This window comes from Polistes dominula, unplaced genomic scaffold (genome assembly GCF_049000335.1).
Source record: "Polistes dominula isolate Pdom_NZ unplaced genomic scaffold, Pdom_raw_medaka contig_49, whole genome shotgun sequence".
Taxonomy (NCBI): Eukaryota; Metazoa; Arthropoda; class Insecta; order Hymenoptera; family Vespidae; genus Polistes; species Polistes dominula.
The window spans coordinates 6,508,558-6,532,883 of record NW_028300914.1 but is presented as its reverse complement, the minus strand read 5'-3'; the positions used below and the strand labels follow the sequence as shown (position 1 = coordinate 6,532,883).

Sequence of the window (24,326 nt, the reverse complement as noted above, 5' to 3'; positions counted from 1 at the left end):
CACTTTCGACCCCGCGTTACTTTCGTTTCGTTGCCGCAAAACGTTGGAATGCTAGGATTTCCAAGCGGAACGCCACCGGTGAAAACAGCTCGTGTAATGTTATCCTGTCTACTGTCTGCTCGCGATTATACCTCGACGATAACATTATTTTTACCAATAGAAGATTTAGACAATATGAGTATTACGATATTTAAGAGAAAAGTTTATTGTCATTGTGGGTGGTAAATGTGGATATTTTTGCAGTTGAATATTTTCTTAAAAAGCATATTTTTAATAATTAAGGAAAAATATTGACTATTTTCTTTTTTTTTAACAATCAATATTAAACATTATTTTAATAAAAAGAAAAGATAATTAAAATATTGAGTCTACAAGTTTCCAGCGTTTTTTTATAAAATTTGAAGGTTTATTCTGAAAAAACGGTTACATATTTTTCATTCGAAATATTGTCTATCGAAGGTAAAATTTTTTCCCATCTTTCTGGCAATTTGTGAATTCCGGACCAAAAAAAAGTTCTCGTCTTTTGAGCCCAAGAACGTATTGAGCCAATTTTTAATTTCCTCTACTGAAGTGAAGCGCATTCCGGTAAGAGCGTTCTGCATCGACCGATACAAGTGGTAGTCGGATAGCGCCAAATCTGGACTATAAGGAACATGTGGCCGAGCGTTGTCGTGATGAAAAATTACGAACTCGTGCCTGGTCTGATATTCTTGCCGTTTTTCCGCCAATGCCCGCTTCAAACGAATTACTTGGGTTCGATACAATGGTCCTTTGATGGTTTGACCACTCGGAAGCAGTTCGTAGTATATGAAACCCTTCTGATCCCACCATATGCAGAGCATGACCTTATTCATGTGAATATTTCGCTTCGGCGTCGATTTAGCCGGCTTGCCAGGCTTTGCATATGTTTTTTTGCGTTTAGGATTATCATAATAGATCCACTTTTCGTCAACAGTGACAATACGATGCAGAAACGACTTTTTTTTATGTCACTGCAGCAACATTTCTGACATGCAAAATCACCATTCGACATCTCTCACCTTCAACTCGTACGGCACCCAATTTCTAACTTCTTAGATGAATCCCAAAGCTTTCAGGCGCAGGGAAATAGCTTGTTGTGTGACGCCCAATGATGTAGCACTCTTCTTGAATTTGACACGGATCCTCATCCAGCAAAGCCTCCAATTCCTCTTATTTAAAATTTTTCGGCTTTCCGGAGCGCTCCTTGTCTTCAACGTCAAAATCACTATTTTTGAACCGTTTGAACCACTCACGACACGTCGATTCACCAATACATTCCGCCCTGTAAGTTTCCAGAAGCAAACGATAGGCCTCAGCTGCACTTTTCTTCATATTAAAGAATAGAAGCAGCGCTTCCCGCAAATGACGCTTATTTGGCACATAATTTGCCATGTTTTTGCTTCATAAAATATACGACGCCGATAGACATACGCAAATATGATGATGCAATGTTGTTAACAAATACACAAGCTTCGAAAATGGCACATGAGATGTGACATTTCTGCCCGGAATCTACTCGTGACACCATCGATTTAAAAACGCTGGAAACTTACTTGTAGACCTAATATTAAAAGTATATTTAAATAAAATAAAAGACAATTAATAAAATAAATACGAGAGTATTACTGCGCATTTATTAGTAATTTGTTTTCTTAAATATAAATAAATTTATATGAAACTTTTTTTGGATTATAGTATTAATGTGATTAAAATCTAAATTAAAATTTTTTTTAAATTAACTCTAAAGTTAATTTTATAAAATGAGATATTACAATATAAGTATATATCAATGCTAATAGAAATTACACATTTTAAGTGGACAAACTTAAAAGAACATTTTATAAATATTCACAAAACGAACAATTAGTATTTAGAATTGCAGCCTCTTGCTTTAATTATCACTTCTAATCGTCATGACATGCTTTCCACAAGTTTCTGGAAATAATTTGAATCAATTTGTTGAACTTTTAATTAAATTTCTTTTCAAAATACTGTTTTATTATGACATTTTTCTAATGATATTTCTGAATCCAATAAACTCCATAAATTTTCTATAGGATTATGGTCTACATTTGGTAATGGTCATTCAAGAACTTTTATTTCACAATACTGTAAACATTTTTTTAATTTTCTTTGTAATATATTTAGGATCATTGTTCTGCATTGATTGTTATAGCATTCATCTCCCATCGAGATTCATATTTACAGTTGACTCATTCAGATTTTCTTTTAAGCTAAAGATTATTCAAAATTTATGCACTGTCCATTTAATTTTGTCCATTACTGTAAGTAGATAGAAAATTTAATTAAAATTCCGAAAGAAAGGAGAGTGGGTTCTTTCAATTGGTCTGAAGAAAGAGAAGACTTAGCAACACAATTACGAAGGTGAGCGCTCGCGCACGCTCGCATTCGGGCCCATCTAGTAATCGCGTAATACAAAGTACTCGATTTGTGAATGAGCCACGTCTGGTGGGTAGCAGTGGTCGAGCATAGCTTAGAACGTTCCTTTCATTGAAATCTAATTGGAATGCAAGACCCGAGGCCAGGAGGATGGTACGACTCCCACTTTTACATAGTCAGAGGATCGTTTGCAAGCTGCCAAGCCGGGCATTTTTACACGCACGGCAATAATTCACTGAATTCCGAGGATGAGTAGAAAATATATGTACTATTGATGTACTTTATGTTTATTGACCAAGAATAATCATTAAAAAAAAGGGAAGAAGATATTACGATCGACATCAAGGATGCGTGGTTTAAAGGAAACATAAGTGCAGTGAAATTAAATATGAAAGTAGAACGACACTCGACCATTTGTGAATCAATTTCTCTTATCGACTGCGTGACAATATTTTTCAATCTTTTTTTTTTTTTATTGAAAAAATCATGAAATTTGATAGATTCTTTTTTTATTTATATAACATTCATCGAAACGTTATAGTTACTATATATATATATATATACTATTTTCAACTATTTTAACTATTATATAAAATACTATTTTTTTTAATGCTTCAAATATTTTTATAAGTAGTTTTTTTACTTATAATAATTATATTTTATTGTATTTAAGGTCGTGTTCTTTAACTAGCATACGTGAAGATATCATATTTATACTTTTTTTAAATAAAATTTATTATATAATAAATAGAGAAGAGTCATATTATAAATCGTATTATAAAAACAATATATATAAATTTACAATAAGATTTATAGAATAAAATTTAAGAATAATAATACTCAATGATTTTACACGTAAACATATAAGTGTACAGGTCCATGATAAATTGTAAAACGATGTAATAGTCGCTTTTAGTCTGAAATGTAAGAATATTATATACTAATAATAATAATAATAATAATAATAATAATAATAATAATAATAATAATAATAATAATAATAATATTGGAAAAAAGGAAAAAAGAAGTAATATGTATTAAAACAAAGTATCCATTTTCGCGACAGAATCAACTTTCGATGATATCGTCGTACGAAAGCCAGTAACTTTCTTTCTCGTTCCTCGTCTGAACAGATCGTTCTAGATCAGCACGTGGCTCTCGTAACGTTTACCGTTCACGTGTTATGAGAGCCTCTTCAACTGAAAAATTTGACTTCCGACAACTTTCTTCCATCGTCTAGCACATGCATATATTATACCGAAAATACGTGGTCAAAACTACAAAATACTTTATCTCGAAACGATAATGTTTATTAATAAGCAAAAAAGAAAAAGATAACAAAATTGTAACTAAAAAAAATCACATTATTTCTTAATGTAATAAAATAATAATAATATATATCACGCATACATAAATATGCAATAGATCCCAATGATAAAGTAGTAAAGATATAAGTAGAAACATCGAGAGGTAGGAAAAAAAAATAAAACAAAATGTATAATTTGAAATTGCTCATACAACGATGATTGATCGATCGATCGATAGCTCGATCAACAAATTGGTCGATCTATCGAAGCCAATAAATTCCAGGGGACTCGATTCGAATTATCTTGCGCGAGTGACTTTTCATTGAACGCGAGAAGAGCCTTGTTACATATGTATGTAATAGTTTGAAGAATCGAATTCATCGAGATTTCCGATTGGATTGATATTCCGTTCGATCAACGAGACTTCCACTTCGTGCCGATGTCATCGACCGATTACAAAACGCGAGTTAGAATTACTAAACTAAACGCTAAACATGTTACATGAAAAATAGAAGGAAACATTCGTTTAGGTTCTTAGATAAACGATTTTTTCCGATCGTTTGAAATACCGATCGAAAATCGTATGTTGCTTGTTGAAGAAGATTCGTGGGCGTCAAGTCGTTCGTTCTTTCTTCGACGAGAGTTCTAGGGGAAAGTGCTGTGAGAGTCCTGAAAACGTGTCTTGCATTTGTTTCGCAGAGGAAACGAGTTTTTTCGAATGAGATCCCTAACTTTTTTGATACGTCTCGAAGGAGGAAATACTTTTTCAAATTATTTTTCTAACGATTGCGTTAGATTTATATTAATGTCACCAAAAATTTCAAAGATTATACTAGTCAACAAGTTTCAATTCTTTTTCTGCAATTTGTTTGAAATATAGTGATCTAATTTTGGAATTATATTTCTTAGATATACAATACTAATACGTGTACATGAAATATTAGACTATTAAGTAGGAAACGTTGGATCTTTCTTATTAATTTTAATTCGAAACCGGATATTTAATTACCTTATAAAATATGGAAGCACGTTAATAATTTTAAACGCATCAAAACGCTTACACTTAGAACTAATAAATATATGGATTTACTTAATTTTGAATTGCAAAATTCAATGGAAAAATGAATTTTTCCCTATGAAATCAAAGTACTTACATTAGATAAACAACATAGTTTTAAAATACATTACTTAGGAATAGTAAAATAATGAGTGTTTTGTTACAGTTCTAAAAAAGATTATTTATCAAAGAGCATAAGATATTAAGAAAAAACATCTGTGCAGTTCACACGAGATAGAATGAAACCTTCAGAAAATTTAACTTCGAGAGAATATGACGAATGCAGAGTATCAGGAGTACAATATAATTGTTGGTTTATTTATTATAATATTGTTACTACTGTATACTGTATTCTATCTCATTCTCTTGCAGGCTAAATCCTATAGATATATATTTTTATCTCTTTGTAATGTCGCTTTTTCGTTTCATCGAGATCAAATCACAACGATTTTAAAGAAGTTTTCACTTCAAAAATTAATTTTACTTAAAGCTTTACGTAAAGGAGTATAGTAGGACGACATTAGATCTGAAAAATCTTAAGATTTTAATTCGTTGTAATCAACAACAATTTTTAGTTTTTCACAATTATATCCTTTTTGTCTATATTTTACTTTACAATAAATTTAAAACAAATTCTTCGTTTTTCAATGAGAATTCCAAGCGACTTGAACGAAAAGTTCAATGTAAGGCGTATACGCATTAAAAGTGTTTAATATACATAAGGAATATTATAGAAATTATTAAAAAGAAAGTGTCAACACAGCACACGGTGTTCCCAATCGGTCACCTATCCAAGTACTAACCGTACCCAGCACTACTTGACTTTAGTGATCGAAAGAGAACTTTTTTTTTTTATAAATTTTATTCAAAAATAATAACCATAGTGTGTACATAAATATCTTTTTATAAATATATAAAGGCACTTAACAGTTTTATATATAGATTGTAACACCAACTCTAATCTAAGAGTTTAATCTACAGTTCTTATATAATATTATAAAGTTTACTCTTTGGTTAGTTAGAATTATCACTTGTGGTAAATAAGTTACTAATTGCTAGTATCTGTAGGAAAATAATATGAGAAAAATCTACTTGCGGAAATGTACCAATTTTATGAGTAATTAGTCTATGAATGTGTTAAAGATATGTGCCGTTTATTTTAAAAGTGGCTTAAGTCCATTTACCAAAAAAATCGAGTTAGTTACCGTAATAGTTACATTTTTACATGATCTTTTTATTCTGAAGCAATTTGTTACAAAATTAATTAAAATCATGAAGATTTTGTTGCAAGAAAATTTGACGATTAACGGAATGATGAAAAATTTATTTTGAAAGTGGCCTAAGTCCGTTTTTCAGTTTTTTCCGGTTGTCATGGTTACGTGTACAACTTTATGTTATTTATCAGTAAAAAAATCAGTATAAAAAGTGAAAGACACATTATAGCTTACAGTGACATGTGCACCGCATAAACAAAATAGAAACTTTAAAATAGCTTTAATGTGGTTAAAAATTGTCCAATCTTTGGAAAATAATGTAGAAATCATAGATCACAAATTTTTAATATCAGGACATTCGTTTTTACCAAATGATAGAGATTTTGGCGAGGTAGAAATGTCATTAAAAAAAAATAATTTACTGTTCGTTCCCCAAGATTATTACAAGATTATGAAAAAGTGTCGGAAAGGTAATAATTTTATTGTAAATGAAATGAGACAAGAAGATTTTGTATCAACAAAATTATTAGAAGATGCAATTTTTAAAAGAGTAAAAAATTCTAATGGAGAATCAATAAACTAGCTAAAAATATGTTGGATGCGTTTTGTCAGAAATGAACCGTATAAAATTTTCTATAAGACATCAATGAATAAGAATGAAAATTTTTAAGTCCTGAATTTATTACCACATCGGGGTAGACTAAAAAAGTTCGAAAATATTGTATGACACCACTGTATAAAAATATCAAACAAATTACAACAGCAAAATTCAAGGACATAATGGACCTATTACGATATATACCACCGGAACATCATGATTACTTCAAATCCCTTTCACACGCACAAAATGTAGATGAGTAGTAAATTGTTTTGTAATAAATTTATGTTTGTAATTTTGCACGTTATGTAGTTAATTGAATCGCATAAATTATGTTCCTGAAGTGTTTTAAGGATATGTAAAATAAATTCAGTATTGTTTTTTTTCAATTTGAAGCATCTTAAATTATGTTGAATGGACTTGGGCACCTTCAAATTTTATAATGAATCTGGTTGTTAATTTTGAAAGTGGCCTATCTCCATTCGTGGTTAGAAAACGCATATTAATTACTTAATAATTGCCACTATTTTAATAGGAAATATAAATTTGAAGCCTTTAGATACACTTAAGCAGTATAACTCGTTAGTATCTTGTACGTATATTTTTAAATTCATTGAAACGCAAACCCTTAAATATCTCGATTTTAAGATAAATGGACTTAGACCACTTTCAAAATAAACGGCTCATATGTAGTTTATCATAAGATAATTTATGTTTATGTACAAAAGGCATATTGTAGCTTCTTAGTTTAGTGATACCTTGTAGTAGTTTATTACACATTAATTTATTTTCATAAAATCTTTCTCCTAGTTGTTTAATATAGTCATCGATATATTCTATATTAATTTCTTCATGTAGGTGTATAATTGGGGTGCATCTGCTTGCAGAAAGTATCAATCTGAGGCATTTGTTTTGTAATATTTGTAATTTCATTATTTGTATTTTAGCTGCACTGCACCAGACAAGTAAGCATATATAATTATAGGCCTTAATATTGTTTTATATATAAGTTTCTTGTTTGAAGACGATAGTGGTGAGTTTATTAATAACAGTGGATATAATTTTTTCATTAATGCATATGTTTTCGTTATAATTTGTTTCACATGCATATGAAATGTTAGTTTACTATCGAAGTAGACTCCTAAATATTTCACTGAGTGTACGGGTACGATCGGATGGCCATATACTGTGATTCGCTAAAAGATTTTTGTATCATTGCATTTTTTACTAAATATAATTACTTCTGTTAGAGTTTCATTTACTTTTATTTTCCAGTTGCTGTAGTATTTTTCTAATATGGAGATATGTATTTGCAATTGTTTCGCTGCTACTATTGCTGAGAATGAGCGTGAATATATGGCTAAATCGTCGGCGAATAAAGCAGTATTAGTTTTTTCAAATTTTGGTATGTCATTTATATGGATGATAAACAACTTAGGACCAAGAACTGATCCTTGTGGTACGCCTACTCTGATTTTACGTTTAGTAGATTTTGCACTGTCCACTGTTACTATTAAGTGTCTATCTTTAAGATAGGAGTGTATAAATTTAATAAGGACGTCCGGATACTTCTATTTAATCATTTTATAAAATGCAGCATATTGCCAAACTTTATCAAAGACTTTTTCTATGTGAAGCAATGCCATCACGGTTACCTTATTTCTGTTAAATTTGATACTAATGTAGTTTACTATTCTTGTAACGTGTTGTACCGTGTTGTGATTTTGTCTGAATCCGAACTGATCATCTATTAAGATTTCATGTTTACTTTCGTGATTATGGAATTGTCTTAATATTATTTTTTCTGTTAGATTACTTAGAGTATTTAGTAAACAAATTGGCCTATAGCTGCTTAGGTCGTTGCCTTCTTACCAGGCTTAAGTATAGGAGTTACGAGTCCAGTTTTCCAGTGAGATGTAAAGTGAGCATATTTTATCGAAGCATTTATTATATACATTATTTGTACTATTATTTCTTTGGTAAATTTTTAAGAATTATGTTTTTTATACTGTCTAATCCAGGCGCTTTTTTCGAAGGTAGTTTATTTATTTCTTGAGTGATTTCTTTAGGGTTGGTGTAGTATTTATGAGCTTCTCTAACTACTGTAGTTTTCAAGTAGTTCTTTACTGTTTCTATAACATTTTCCTGCGCTGTTGTATTGTTTGTAAGATTAATATTGTACACATTTTTTAACTGTGTAATATAGCCAGTAGATTAGCCTTTGCTTCTGTTGTTACAGCCTCAATAACGTTTTTCTCCAGCGTAGGTATTGTATTGTATTCTGTCTTAAAGATTTTTGTCATTCTTCTGAGAGAGTTATCCTTGGGATTAAGTTTTTGAAGTTGTTTATTCCATTTTTCATCTCTATATTCTCTTATTTTTCTCTTAATAGTCCTATTTGCTTCATATAACTCCATTTTGACTTGTGGCATTCGAGTTCGTTGCTACCTTTTCCTTATCTTATTTCTACTCTTAATTAAATCTAGTATATCACAAGGCAGTCTATCATTAATATTCCTTGTCTAATAGGAATAGTTTGTTAAGCACAATAGTTAATATTATTTGTAAGTTTTTGTACAGTACTTCTAAATCTATTTCTTGTGAGGATGTTATTTTTGATGTAATTTGTACTCTGTTATTTAATAATTTACGAAATTTCTCCCAGTCTGCTTCTTCGTAGATGTAGCATTTTATGTTTCTATATTTTTTATGCTGAGCTCCAAGGTAAAATATTATTAGATTATGGTCTGAACTTAACTCGTGTTGTACTTCTACGTCTGAAATATTCCTTACATTTTCATTAATTACTATGTCTATAGTTGATAGTGTTGTATTATTGGGTTGGTAGTTGGTTGGTTCATTTGGAAAAATTATTGCACAATTATTATTTTGTGTGAAATCATGTAAAATTTTTTCATTCTTGTAAATTCTGTTGCAATTCCAGGCAAGATGTGTTGCATTCAGATCACCTACGATTAGTACTTTTTCTCCAGTGTTCATTAAGGTATTAATATCCTGTTCGTTAAGAATCACGCTAGGCCTTCTATAGGTTGATATAAGGTTGATACCACTTAACAATTTTATTCCAATTACTTCTAATGTTAAGTTAATATTAATACTGAGTAATTTATGTGGGATAGTAACTTTAATCAATATAGCTACCCCTACTGCAGAGTTATCACATTCTTTTCTGTAGCAGATATAGCTTTTAATTTTTAATTTATCCTTGTCAGTAAATTTAATTTCATTAAGTAATAATATATCTATTTTATTTCTATCTAAATATTTTATTAATTCATCCATTCTTTCTCTTAGTCCATTTGCATTCCAACTACAAATTTTCAGTTTGTTCATTGTTTCTCCAATAACTCAGTGAAGTTAAGAAATACTTGAATTTGTTGATAATAATGTCATAGTAAAATGGAACATCTAATTCTAATCTTTTAATTAAGGACAAGATTAGAAATCTGATTTATTTTGTTAATTTCTGAAGATAGTTCTGTAATTTTAGAGCTTTGGTTAGTAATAGTGTTTGTAAGTGTGTTTTCTTAATATGTACTTTGTGTATTATTTCCTGTTGTATTTTTATTTTGAAATAGCATGTTCGTGGCGTTCCATGGATTAGTAAAAAGTATTTTTGTTTTAAAAATTGTAAATTCCTTGTTATTATTTAATTGGAGTGTTTGCATGGATCCTTTAGCTTTTTGTAAATTTTGGACATTAGTACAATTGTTTTTATTTGTAAGCAGATTGAGTCTTCTTTGACATACTTTACATATTGGTTACATTTGCTAGATGGTCTTCGCCACAATTGGCACAAATAGCAGGTACATCTTTACAGCAGGTACATTGTACAAACATCCGGTTGTACAGTCGGTGTACTTCTACTTTATGAAATTTTTTCCATTCGAGTTCAATACTATTAATTATTAAAAATGTATTCAATTTTAAATGTTTGTTTAATATTTACTGTGAAAGCTCTGCTTCTTCTGGTTCCCCCATATGAAGTAAAAGGTGCAAACAACCTATCATTTTACAAAAAATATTCGGAATCGTTGTTACTATAACAAAGAAGAGCTACAACTTTTACAAAAAGTTGCATCGACTTAGCCTTACGCTGAGAAGATTTGATGATATATTACAAATATCATCCTGTAAAAAAGGATCTTCAATTTGTCTAATGCTGGAGTCTTATGTACAGACTATGAAAGAACTTTGCTCGTAAGAAACTCATTAAGTAACTTAAAAACATAAGTTAGTTCTTCGACTGGCCACTAGACTAATTTAGTATTGAGATGATATGAGTCTACACTTCGTAGTATGCAGTCGCCACAACACACAATATACAACCAGGAGCGATAACGAAGCAACGCATAAAGAGGAGACCGAGAATAGGAAAAATTATATAGCTATATTCTGTTTCTTTCTCTAGCAGGCTCAATCCTATATGTTTGTCTCTTTTTCTCTTCTTACTTAGTATCGTGGCCGTTTAATCGTTTCCTTACCATTATTCTCTTGTAGTACCGTACCCGATTACATCGATTTTCGTTTGCTTTTTTCAAATCGCCCCCATTCTAAAAAAGTTTTCACTTCAAAAAAGAAAAAATAAATACTAAACTCGTACAAACATACATACGTACAGACCTATACACGTGGAACGCTCAGACCAAATCAAGTAATAGGCAAAGCAATATAAATATATACATACTATGTACGGCAATATGCAGACGTACACTAGCACAAATTGTACAACGCTTACAATCAGTAGACAACAGTAGGTAGTTTACGAGGCACCACATAAAGAAAGAGATGCCGAGATAATAAGGAACAAATGTATACTGTCTTCTATCTCATTCTCTCGCAGGCTAAATCCTACATATGTCTGTCTCTTTTTATGACGTATTTCCGTTTTACGATTTCTAATTCACCCCGATTCTAAAGGAGTTTTCACTTCAAAAAATTGTTTTAAATGTGAAATGAATATGTTTATTTTTATTGAGAGAAACGGATTATGTGTTTCAGGACGAGAGAGGTCGACTGATGAGGCGGAATATCGTGAGATATGCCGTTTTGGCTTATGTTATCACCCTTCAGAGGATTTCGCTAAGGGTTAAAAGACGTTTCCCGACTCTTCAACACATTGTCGATGTTGGTAAGTAAATGAAATTTATCCTTATTGTCTAATTATTAGATATTTGTATAATAATTAACAAAATAATGGCTGCTGAATAATTATAGTGTTTTACTATTAAGTACTTATTATACGTAAACTTGCCTTTACCAATAAAGTGATTTAAGTAAGCAATTTATTATTCTGGATAGTTTATAAATAAATGAATACCTACGTAATAATAAGGAAATAATAAATAAATACATAGTAATAATAAATGCATATAAAAATTAGACGTACTTAATTATTGCCCTTTGAAATAAGACTTTATATAGTTTCCGGATCAAATTAATAAACCAAAAATTTAAAAAACCAATGTATTACAAAACATTAATTCTCTCAATCTGTATTTTTTTTGGAAACCGCATTGGTTTCCGAGCGACTCATATAGTAATTAATATATAACACCATAACGATCGTGTTATACATATTCTCAAAAAAAAAGTCCGAGATTCATAAAAAGAATCCAATTAGAAGATATGTTTTTTTATTATTTCCAACATGACATATAAAAGAAAAGGATATTTTTATATGTCCGCTTTCACTGTTCTGTCTCTTTATAAATACGATCAATGTAATAATTACTATTGCTACATTAACTGCGAGGACTTTTTCAAAAGAAAATAACAACATGTACCGCTAAATTTCACTTCCCCTATTATTATCATCGTTTCAAGGTCCACGATGCAATTAATAGCCTTGTTAATTTTAACATCCTTTTGTGGTATCAAAAACAACTCCACGATTGATTAATTATTTCCAAATCAAATCATTTGGATTCGAATTATGAATAATTATTAATTTCTTTTTTTATATTATTTAGATTACCGAAATGAAAAGTTTTATCGGGTTAGATGGAATCTTTTTTATTTTTGTGAAATATTTAACGAATTTTTTCAATCTTTATAAAATTCATTCAACAATTAATTAAATAAGGAACTCACACATTATATCCGTGTCCTCGACATCATTCGCACATGTTTATGATGAGTTATTACGTAAATCCGTTATGACATTGTCCGCGTAAGCGTCATACTTTCATTTCTTCTTACATATGTAAGTCTCTGATGAATTAATCGATATTGCTAACAATAATTGGCTTGGTTGTCACCCGTAGTATCGGTTATAATGCTAGTGCTGCATGCTATCGAACAACTTGCCGAAGGCGTCACTTTATGTTGTAATATTTTAGAACGATGTTATGTTAATATAATTGGTAAATAAATGGCTTATAATTGAAAACAGATATACTTATTCATCTCGTTCGCTTTTACGAGCTGAACAATGGCTGATCCTTTATGTCTTCCAAAAATGTGTGCTCGAATCTTGCTCGCAGTTAGAAGGATCTTTGTAATGCGAAAAATGGGTGATCCGTTATTTCTTTCCAAATATATGTTCAGCAAGAAAATAGAGTAAACATTTTCGGAAAATGGCTCAGTAAAACGTCTCTAAGTGGTAGGGGTGCGGCCAATTATAGCTTCGGAAAATTTTTGGAAGAATTGACGCGCCCAATTTGAACATGCATTAAAGAATTTACGGTTGGAAACGACAATAAAACGGATTTCACTCGACGACTAACACGATGAATTAGAACTCGATGAGTGAAAAATAAAAAAAAAGACGTAACAAAGTAGGCCTTGGCACTGGACACCGCGAGAATGATTGACGTGCCATCTGATGTTTTCCTATCGTTTCGCGTCAATGGTCTCGAACAGGCTTCTATTCTACAAGAGAAATGTTTCCGCGATTGAAATAGAATCCCGTGGATCATCGTGAACAAGATTTTCTTGTAAACCACGTGAATGGAGAAAAAGCAAGCAAGACGGACTTGCCAACTTTTTACCATGAATTGACTACATTTGTTTTTCACGCTAATCTATTTAATTCCATGTTGAAAACAATTGCAAAATTTGTATCTATTTTTAGCGGGAAATTTAAAATACAACGCAACCCTTTGATAGTGAAAAAAAGTTCCTTACTCATCTGTATTTAACCCATTTTTAATTTCTCAAATAATAATTAGTAAATGAAAAATAGTTTTGATTTGTATGTATTACTTTAAAATATGTATTAAAAAATGAATACTCCTTTAAAAAATTTATCAAAAATTTATCAATAAAATATAAAAAATAACAGTAAAAATTGTATTTATATAATATAATTAAGGTGTTAATGTACAAAAGTTACTTCAAATAGAAAAGAATATATAAAAAAAAGTTAAAAATTTACAAAATAACATTTTTTAATAAAAATGTATGGTTTCATTGAAGCCTTGTTTTTTTTAACATCGATCGATTCTAAGAATCTTCCATGAAACATGAGCCATCGTGATCGCGATTGCGATCTATCGATCAGGAAAATAAACGTAATTGAGTTGATAGAAGAAACGATATTTCTTTGCCAGCAAAGAACCGGCCAATCCTCCCTTCTTCTCAGCCAGCACGATAATTCTCTTCCGTTCCACCCTTCGCGACAAACACGTGAACGCGTCACGCACAATAAATGAGAAAGAAACATACGTTAGTCTGATCGTTTTGAAAGAGGAAAGAAAAAGAAGAAGAAGAAGGATAAAGGAGAACGAGCCAAATCGGCTTCGTAATTTCTCCCGTAGAAAACAGAAACGAGAATAAAATCGTTCTGAGCCTCGTGATGCACCTCCTTCCATCAATAATGCAGTGCAACGCGGAGAAAATGCTGCGCATTCTTCCGTGTAAAAAAGACTTTGTACTTTTTCCCTCCTCAAGTCCTTTCTTTATCCTGTTCACCTTAGCATCGATTATAATAAAAAATAGAAAAAGAAAGAGATAGGAATGTACAATGGAGTTTTCTTTTTCAAAATTTGAGTTTAATGTAATATTTATTTCAAAAGATCCAATAACAGGTTTATTAATTGTTAATCACAAATCTACACTTAATGCTATTGCTTTTGTTTACAATGTTAATTACAAATGTTATGTATTTTTGTTATTTGAAATTTGTTTTAGTTATTATATTATTTATATCAGTTTGATATTGATTGCGAGTTTTGCTACTCAAATTAAATTTTATTTGGAAATTACGTCCATCTTTTTTTCTTTTAAATCAAATTCAATCTTTTCCAAGTTAGGTTGTTTTAGATATTTATTTTTTTTACTACAATAAAAATATAATAAAAATAAAAATATAATCAGATATAAGCTTATTTTTAAGAAATTGATATTTTCTTTTTCTTTTTTAATTTAAATAATTCCATTTTTTATTAAATTTTAGTTTTTATAAATTTCTCAGTTATGTCAACCTTAAGTTCAATTTTGTGTAAATATGTAATTTAAAGTTAGAACGAAATATATGTAAATCGTGCGAGTTATTGAATTCTCATTGGACAATTAAACTTTCCGTAGAGTTTTATACATAAAACATAATCATCGCTGACGGTTCTTGGGAAATCAGGAAGAGAATCCTATCGTAAAATTCTAAGCACGTATACTTTTCTTCTCTCTCCTACACCAACGAAACTAATCCTTTCTTTCTTTCTACAATCAAATCTCTTAGTTATTTTTGCTTACTCAAAATAACTTCTCAAATAATTGTATGAACGGAGTTTGTATCTACTCTGAAATATTTAGTTGAGTTTGTAAGAATTTATTGTTGAAAAAATATTACAAATGAGAAACGTTGGTTTTCGTTAAATTTATTATCTATCTTTGACGCAAGACATCTTTGACGTAAGACATTTCGCATATTTTAGCAACAAATAAACCGGTATTAAATGGCAAACAACATGTTTTTAGAACAATTTTCTGTCGTCCTTATTTGGAAAGGTTTACCGTCAACAGTGGCGGCTCATAACTTTAAACCATAGGGTGTACTGTCAATTTTACAAATATTCCTACAATACATACGTATTTGGTCAAAATTTCAAAATTATGTTTAAAATTAAAACAAAACTGAAAATTTTTTTGTTATAGATCATTCAAAATGACTTTAAAATAAAATATAAATTTCTCGTTTAGTTTTGTTTCATGGAAAAATAATGTCTAATATCGCCAAAATTATAAATGTTAATATAATTCGAAACTGCTTATAAATAAAATCCATTTGTCTTGTTTTATTTCGATCGAAATATAAAATACAGTTAAACTAATTTACAAAAACCACTGCGTTACTCTAACCTAGAAAAAATAGATATTTATCATTATTTATACTAACATGAATAAAATTGGAAAAGATCGTTGATAATAAAAATAAAAAGTTATAAAAAAAATATAAACAAATGAATAAATATATTTGAGTATGGGGAGAAAAAAATTGAAAGTGCTGTAATAGCACAGTAGTCGTGCACGAGCCGCTCCTGATCGTAACGCTGAGAATTGAAGATCGTTCGTGATTTTAATGCGAGATACGTATAATATAATAATATTAGGAAGGAACAGAGATTAGAGAAATCTCTAATAATAACTTTTACGATAGAGAACGAATGATTTAGAAAATTTTCTTCTAATTTTTTACCCTTTTTTTTTACTGGATAATCATTGCTCTTAAGTGATATGTGTGTACATATATTGCGAAAGGTACGGAAACGAAGGATTCTAGAGGAGCCATTTGGAACGGTATATCGTGCATTGCCTTCTGAATAGAATTTCATCGAGTTTCCGTTGAGTTAGAGGCTGTTACAAAAGTTCACGGACCGATGGCTCCGTAATAACGCAATCATCGAGATTCACCGTTAAATATAAATTATGCTCTACGATTTCTCTTACTACTATTTCTTTTCTATAATAAGATTGTTATTCATTCATAACATAAGAAAAAGATATTGCTCGGATAAACAGGTCAATTAGTATATATAGAGAAAGAAAAGAAAGAATTTTCAACCAGGATGTTTCAATCTACGAAAAAATCATTTCTTAGGGATAATATTGATATGACGTAATTATCTGGATACTGTATATACGTTATTCGATTAGTACTGCATGTTTTAGATTCATTTCTTATCTGTTTATTATGGTAGAGCATATGCGTATACATGTTGACAATATATTATGAATAATAGTTGTTATTCAATTATTTTACTTTTTATTGAAAAAAAGTTAATATTTGTCTTGATTTTTTAAATCAAAGTAGAGATGCTACATAAAACTTTATGTGTTAAAATAGGTTAACTTAATTACAATAAAAATTAAGATTAATAATAATAATAATAATAATAATAATAATAATAATAATAATAATAATAATAATAATAATAATAATAATAATAATAATAATAAAATGAAGTAAAAGATTACAAAATGAAGTAATTAAGTAAAAGAACAGTTCGAAAATTTCAATATTGGGAAACGTAGGAAAATAAATATATATATATATATATATATATATATATATATATATATATATATATATTAACAATTCATAAAATTTCAAAACCGAAGAATGTTTCAACTTGTTCCGATTTTCCTTTAAATAATAGTTGCTCAAATTAGCTTTGTAAAAATAGCTTGATAAAAGTATAGAAAGGAAAAAATAGAAGAGCGGCGAGATGGTGGGTGAAATCATTGAGAAGAAAAACAAATGTAGAAGTAAAAAAAAGTTGGACGTGCTGACGATAGGTAAGAAGCAATTTTCACGTGCGTCCGGGTAATTTTCAACGAAGCGAGTAGCCGCGTCAAGAACGCTTGTTAGAAACGCGAAGCGCCGGCGCCAATTCTTCGTCTTCGTCGTCTTCTTCATTTTCGTTTTCCTTTTCCTTCTTGGCACGATTCTCCTTTTGCTATGGCTCGACTCGATAACCGCGTGTACCGGAGCCGCGGCATACAATCTGGCTTCTATTACCGGAGCCAACAGCCGTGCAGACGTTTACAACGGACTTTTTCTACTTGTTTCTTCTTTTACATTGGTCTCCTTCTTACAATCGGTAACCTTTTTTTGTTTTTCTATTTCTCTACTTTTATCTTCTCTTTTATGTATTATATGTATCTATAGAAATGAAAGTTCATGTTTACGCGCTAACTAAATCGGATTAAAGAAAATGAATATTTTTATTAAGAATACAATTTTAATTGGCTGAATTAACGGCCTATCCATATTAGATTACTAATTTTCTTTAGATCACTCAATTTTTTGCATTTCTACGTATAAGAAATCAATTTCTGAATTTTTCTTATACTCTGTATAATCTTTATAATATTTGATTGATCGTGTGTGTAAGATTAATGTTATGATCCAAGATAGATCCATCATTCATAAATTTTCGAAAACTTCCATTTCTACTTACGATATAATTTAATGTTAATTATACGATGAACCGTTCAACGAATCAAGCAAGCTAGTTTTCATTGAGTACACTTTTTTTTATCCCTCTGTAACTCTAAACAATATTTAAAAAGATAACTGATAGTGGAAAAGAATACACGAGGATAAGTGTGAACCCGCTCGTATAAAATAAATCCATAAGAAGAAATGTATGTTTTAAATATAGAACTTTAATTACGAACTTTAATAACGCAGGGTGCTCAACCTTTTTCCTTCGTGGGTCGAACATTGAAGACCATGTAAAGAAAAAAACAAGTAATCGGGTGTAAAAACAATAGGTATTTTTAAAATTTTCGATGTTTAAAGCGGAGTGTTGCAAAAAGAAGCACACAAGTGGCGAGCAGTTAATTTTGGTTACAAAAAAACAAAATAATTTGATGACTGGGTATGCCGAGTCGTCGCACTAAATGATAGCCAGGCTACAGGTTAAGTATGGCTGCTTTAATGCGAACCATAATCTATCTCTGGCAATAAGTGTTAATTGGCTAGACTCTTGGCTATCACGGTCAACGATAAACTCGTACGCGTCGTCCCGAGAAACGTGTCTTTGATTCCCCTTCTTCTTCTGTAAAGTGAATTGAAGTGAATTGAAGTGAACGATGTAAACGAAGTAAACGAAGTTTCCGTTCCGACTTCACGGGAACCGTGCCAACCGACCACCGTCAGGATCATCATCATCATTATCGTTCAAGTCCACAGTAAACACATAGACAAGATCAGAGCAAGAAACTCGAATCCTCTTTTTATACTTTTTATCTTGAAGTTTATTTCTTTTATTTCCGTACGCCTCCGAGAACGCACGGTTCGTCTATATTTAGCTCAAATTATTGTCCCGTGGAAAGTTTCTCCAGTGATTATGCGTAACGAGCGATCAAGAAGATCGATCCTAAAGAAAATCGACCTAACCGAACGTACTCCTTGCTGACACGCTCGATTTAATTTAAGTCTTATGCTTCCGAGAGGCATTCCGTTACCTTTCTAACTCAAGAATAAATTGTTTTTCTTACTTAAGGAGATACGTTTCTTAAGAAAAATTCTTGAAAATTGGAATCGATTTTGAAACGATGACTAAAAAATAAAAAAAAGTCATCAGGTTAAAAAACAATACATAGAGTATGGATGGGTCGAGCAAATGGCCACCAATCTATGTTTACTAATAAAAAACAAGGAAAAAAAATTCTCTCTCTCTCTCTCTCATGATAGGGCATGCCAGGCCACATGTCGCCCATAGACCGCAGATTGAGTATGACTCTTTTAAACTCTCGAAAAGAATTCAAAAGTTGTGGACTCTGGCTTCAAACTACCGTTCAATGTTGATTGGCCTTGAGGAAGGTCGGACCTTGACCACACTCGCCTAAATAAGGTAAACCAGAAAAGACGAGAGTTCCTCTCGAAAAACTCACGCTTTCTCATCGTGACAGCTCGATTTCTCGATGAAGAAAACATTCTGTGTGGTCATGGCCCAATGCTGTTTGTGGTTTACTCGAAGGTATCAATGTAGTTAACGATAATAGATTGAAAGTATTCTATATATTTCTACACAATTTTAAACTTTTTCCTTGCACACAAAATAACGATTAATATAAATAGATTTTAAGCAAAAACAATAATAAAAATTGTTTATATGTTTTTATTTATATTACTATTAAAGTTTGTGCAAAGGTAATTAGAAAATATATTTTTATAACCAAAGATTTTATATAAAGATTAAATATAAAATAATAAAGCAAACTTTAGATCGCAAAATAATGTAATTGAACAAATTTAAATAATTATAATAATTAGTGGGATGAATGAGCCAATTAGTTGCCATACATTTTCTGAAATCCTAGAATTAAACTGGACACAGTCATCCTCATTTTCTTGCCCACATTGATTTTCGTGCGATATATATTGTTAAATTTTATCATAGCAATTCTTAAGAATTTAGTTTCGCATAAATAAAAAGTCGCAAATAGTATTAATATATTAATATTATTCATATTATTACAATTAAATTCATATTAAAATATTAATATGAATATAACTGAAAATGTCAGTTCATACACTGACAATTTCCACTTATAAACTTGTATGTTTTTGGTTGTTTCGACATTTATAATCGAGATTCAGACTTCAGAAGTTAAATTTTCCAACGTCAAAAGAGGTTTTTTTATTGGATTGAAAATAATACGAAATAAACTGTTTTACTTTAACATTTAAAAAATCGCAATTGAGACCCAAGCGAAAACAATCATGGGTGGATCCTGGCAAACCCTCCACTTTAATCTCCAAGAGGAATATCCAAGATAATAAGACCTTGCTATGCGTTTGGTGGGATTAGAAAGGTGTGGTATACTACGAATTCTTGGGTCTGAACCAAACTGTCACACCGGATCGTTACAAACATCAGTTAAACCGATTGAGTGACAAATAAATGCAAAAAAGACCGTCCATGGCCAGAAATCGACGTATAGTCATTTTTTTGCGTGACGACGTTCGACCGCATATTGCGAAAATCGTGAAGAAATATTTCTAGAGCTCGAATGGGAAGTCCTACCTTACTAAGCGTACTCTCCAGACTTGGCATCGTCGGATTATCACCTTTTCCGGTCAATGCAACCCACGCAAACACACTTTTTTAATCAAAAAAAAAAAATTCAAAGAAAGGGGAGACTGAAGGAATCGCTTTTAAAAATACCGCATTTTATCGTTGTGAAATGGCCCAATTACCAGAATAGATCAATATAAAAAGTGGAAAACAAAGGAAAATATCTTGATTAAAGTATTGATTTATTTTCTGAAACTGACCAATTTTTAGGACGGATAAACCACAGGAATTAAGTTCAGCATCTAATAGTATTATAGTTCACGAAAGGAAAGTCGCGATTCCTCAGGATACACTTTGAGAACAATTGCAATACACTAATGGCTACTTGTTTTCAATAACTCTGGGTTCTTTTATAAATAAATCTTCATTAACTTTTAATGTAGATTTTGTAATGCAAAATTTGCAATATACTCATTGATTATTTTATTGTTTTGAATATTTTAATATGAGTACCAAAATAATCGTCTAATTTGCCGGTCAAAGGCAAATGCCGGTTCCATCGATCAAAGCCTTGTTACGATCTTAATTCGCGATTTCCTCTTGCTGAAACCGTACGTGCCAACTCAAAATTTGCCAGAACGATTACATATGCGAAACGGCTGCGATAGCATCGATTAGCTTACAGAATGTGAACGCATCAGGCGCCTGGCGAAATGCTCGAAGGAAATATTCAAATATTGTTCCGAGATAATCAATCCCTCGTTGCATCCTATTTTATTCGATTATTTTCACTTTCGCTTTATAATTTGGAGTATTAGAAAAGAGCAATCGTTTTGTTAAAAATAAATTAATCCTTTTCATGATTCATACGCATATATGATAGTAATTATGATGATGACCTGGTCAAAAAAATAAATGAATTGAATTGAAATGAAAAAATTAATATTTCTATTCTATTCTTAGATTTTCAAGTAATTAAATAATAATACTTGGGAAACCAAGGAAGTTTGGGCTATTTTTAAATGTATTTATCTTTTATCTTTATTAATTAAAACAGAACGAATTTTCTTATTTATCGGATATTGTAAAATATATTATATACATATATAATATAATATAATATAATATAATTAACTGATACATATATATATATGTATCAGTTAATCGAGAGAATTTATACTGTTTTTATCTTGATTAACAAACCTAGAAACGACACGAACTTTCTTGGTTACCTAATAAATACATATTATACTGAAAAAATTAAAAAAAAAACAAATTAAAAAAAGAAGTAAGTTATACGCATGAAATGGTTCAAAGAATCTTCCTTTCTCTTTTTTTCTGTCAGCAATCGAAGACCTCGAAACTTATTTTTTTTGCGCACGTGGCTCTCGCGCGCTCTCCGAAAAATTTGTTCTCTTATCCATTTATGTGTGTGTCTGTCTCCATGAACGATTTTGCGTGCGTGCGTGCGTGCGTGCGTGCGTGCATATATATATATATATGTGTGTGTGTTTTGGTTGGTTGGTTGTGTGCATATGTATGTCAACTCTATATCGATTCCGTGCTTCGAACACAAGTACGAGCACGTGGTTGGATTTTCGATCTGCCCTCATGGAAATTCCCGTAAGTTTCTCTACTGAACGTTTGCGCGCGGGCGTAACTCTGGAAGGTATTATTGAGTCTTAAAAAGAACTATACTTCTACTTCGTCGTGTAAATAACTCTTGTCTTCTTCCCGAACGATAGCGAAATCGTGACTTAATGACACATTTAATGGCAAGTTTCGGAAGCGTACGTGTTTGGATTAAAATTGTTCGTTCCTTCCCTTTCATACTTCGTAATAGTTCAAAGACATTCGTGATTACGCGATTCAATCTACAAAGGACTGCCGACAGATTTACGTTGAATTTTGTATTTGATTAACATCGTCATGGATGGTTTGCTTTACATATTGAATACAATATAAGTCATTAATATTTGTTCGTACATTCGTAATAATGTACCGATCGTTAGTTCCAAAAGTTCGTACTGTGTTTAGGTTAGTTTATCATTTACAGGGGCGAAAATTTAGGTATGGGGTGAATAGGCTACAAACCAGTAAAGGTTTCTATTAAAAGTTCCAATTTATGATAAAAATAGTGAGAATAATAACAATTTATCAACAAAATGGCTAATTATTTGCAAAAGCTAATTGAAACTTAGATTAATTTGGATTAATCGAGTAAATCTCTAAACAATGTTAGTTCAAGACTCCCAAATATACAAGATGTTTCAACAATGTCCTAAAAATATTCTACATTTATTAATATTGCTATGACTTGTCTAACATATTGAATGTTATTAAAGTAATAAGCAGTTAGTAATCGATGCTCGTTTTTAAACCTGAAAAGAAAAATGATTCCTAATATTCGATTTAAAATGTTAGAAAATATATTTCATAATATAAAAATTTAACACACACACAACAACAAATTTATGATGATAAGCTTTTGAAAAATTTATCTTACAAACAAAAAAAGTAATTATTATTATTATATTGATGTAGCGATTTTTAAAGATTATGGAAAGAAGTTTGGAAATCAATGTATTGGAATAAAACTTGTCGAAGGTCATTCAACGATCGCTTAATAAAATATACTTAAGCACTTTGATTTTCACCTTGGCAATAGTTAAACCAATTGACACTCAATGCGCGCATCTATAGACAAGAAAAGACCGTGCAGAGCGATTTAAAGTTCCTCGCCTCTAATTACGCGGGAATATTTCCTAATCAGTGCAATTTCACCGGCGCCAGAACGCGCCGACATCATTTTGACCAAGCCATCCACGTACAGTACAAGTATAGTACACGTACATACCACGCCTCGTTCTGCAGTCGATACGATATTCACTTTACCGATTTTCCAGCGTGCGAGGAATCCACTTCGAAAGAACTTCTTATCTTCAGACTAAGAGTATGTTTCTAAAAACATTTGAACATTCTGGAAGTAATCATTCGAATTTATTTCATTATATTTATTAACCCTTAACACTTATAAAAGAACAGAATAGCTCAATATAATACAATGCAATTTCTAAAATAATGTTAAATGTTTAGATATGAAATTAAGGAATACAAAAGGGATAATTCAATCAGTATGATCGTCTGTTGGATACACTGTTTTGATTAGATTGAATTACCAAATAATTGTAGAATTAATTTTTAAAAATTTCCATGGTTTGTTTCACTTATAATACAAATAAGCATCACAATATGGCTTACTCTCTCCCCCTTTATACCATGCAAAGTCTACATAAAACATTTTTCATATTATTACAAACAATGGAGATATTCAAAGTGGACCAAATTATTGTCCCACTTTGTATAATACTTAGTTATAACTTATATCACTTTCCAATTCATTAGCACATTAATATCAAAATTTAAATGAAAATTCCATAGAGTGAGGAAAAATTGCGTTGTGCAAGAGCTACCTTTAGAACATTAAGGGCTCGTCCGGAAGGACAGGTTTTCTTCGGAGGATGCTTCCAAGTTGGATGTAGTACTCGTTGAAATAAGGAGGAAGGGTGGGAGAAAGAACTCCGTTTATTTCTTTTTTCACATTCGTTCCGACCTTGCAAGCCGTGCAAGGACCTTCGCGTTCCTTGACCCCAAAAATCGTTGCTCATCCTACTACTCGACGACGCATCAGTATACAAGCATCGTAACCCCTCGTCACTCTTCTATCCTCGCGTTGCT

At 30.9% G+C, this 24,326-nt stretch overlaps 1 protein-coding gene across 5 annotated transcripts in view; it reads left to right on the top strand.

Annotated features, from left to right (window-relative positions):
* Best2 (bestrophin family protein) overlaps positions 1 to 24,326 on the top strand; it is an 83,476-nt gene that overhangs the window by 45,715 nt on the left and 13,435 nt on the right. For all 5 annotated transcript variants that reach the window (XM_089179856.1, XM_089179853.1, XM_089179854.1 and 2 more), the window contains one exon: positions 11,620 to 11,749. In XM_089179856.1, coding sequence (XP_089035982.1) covers positions 11,620 to 11,749 — 130 coding nt within the window. The remainder of the gene's footprint in view (positions 1 to 11,619; positions 11,750 to 24,326) is intronic.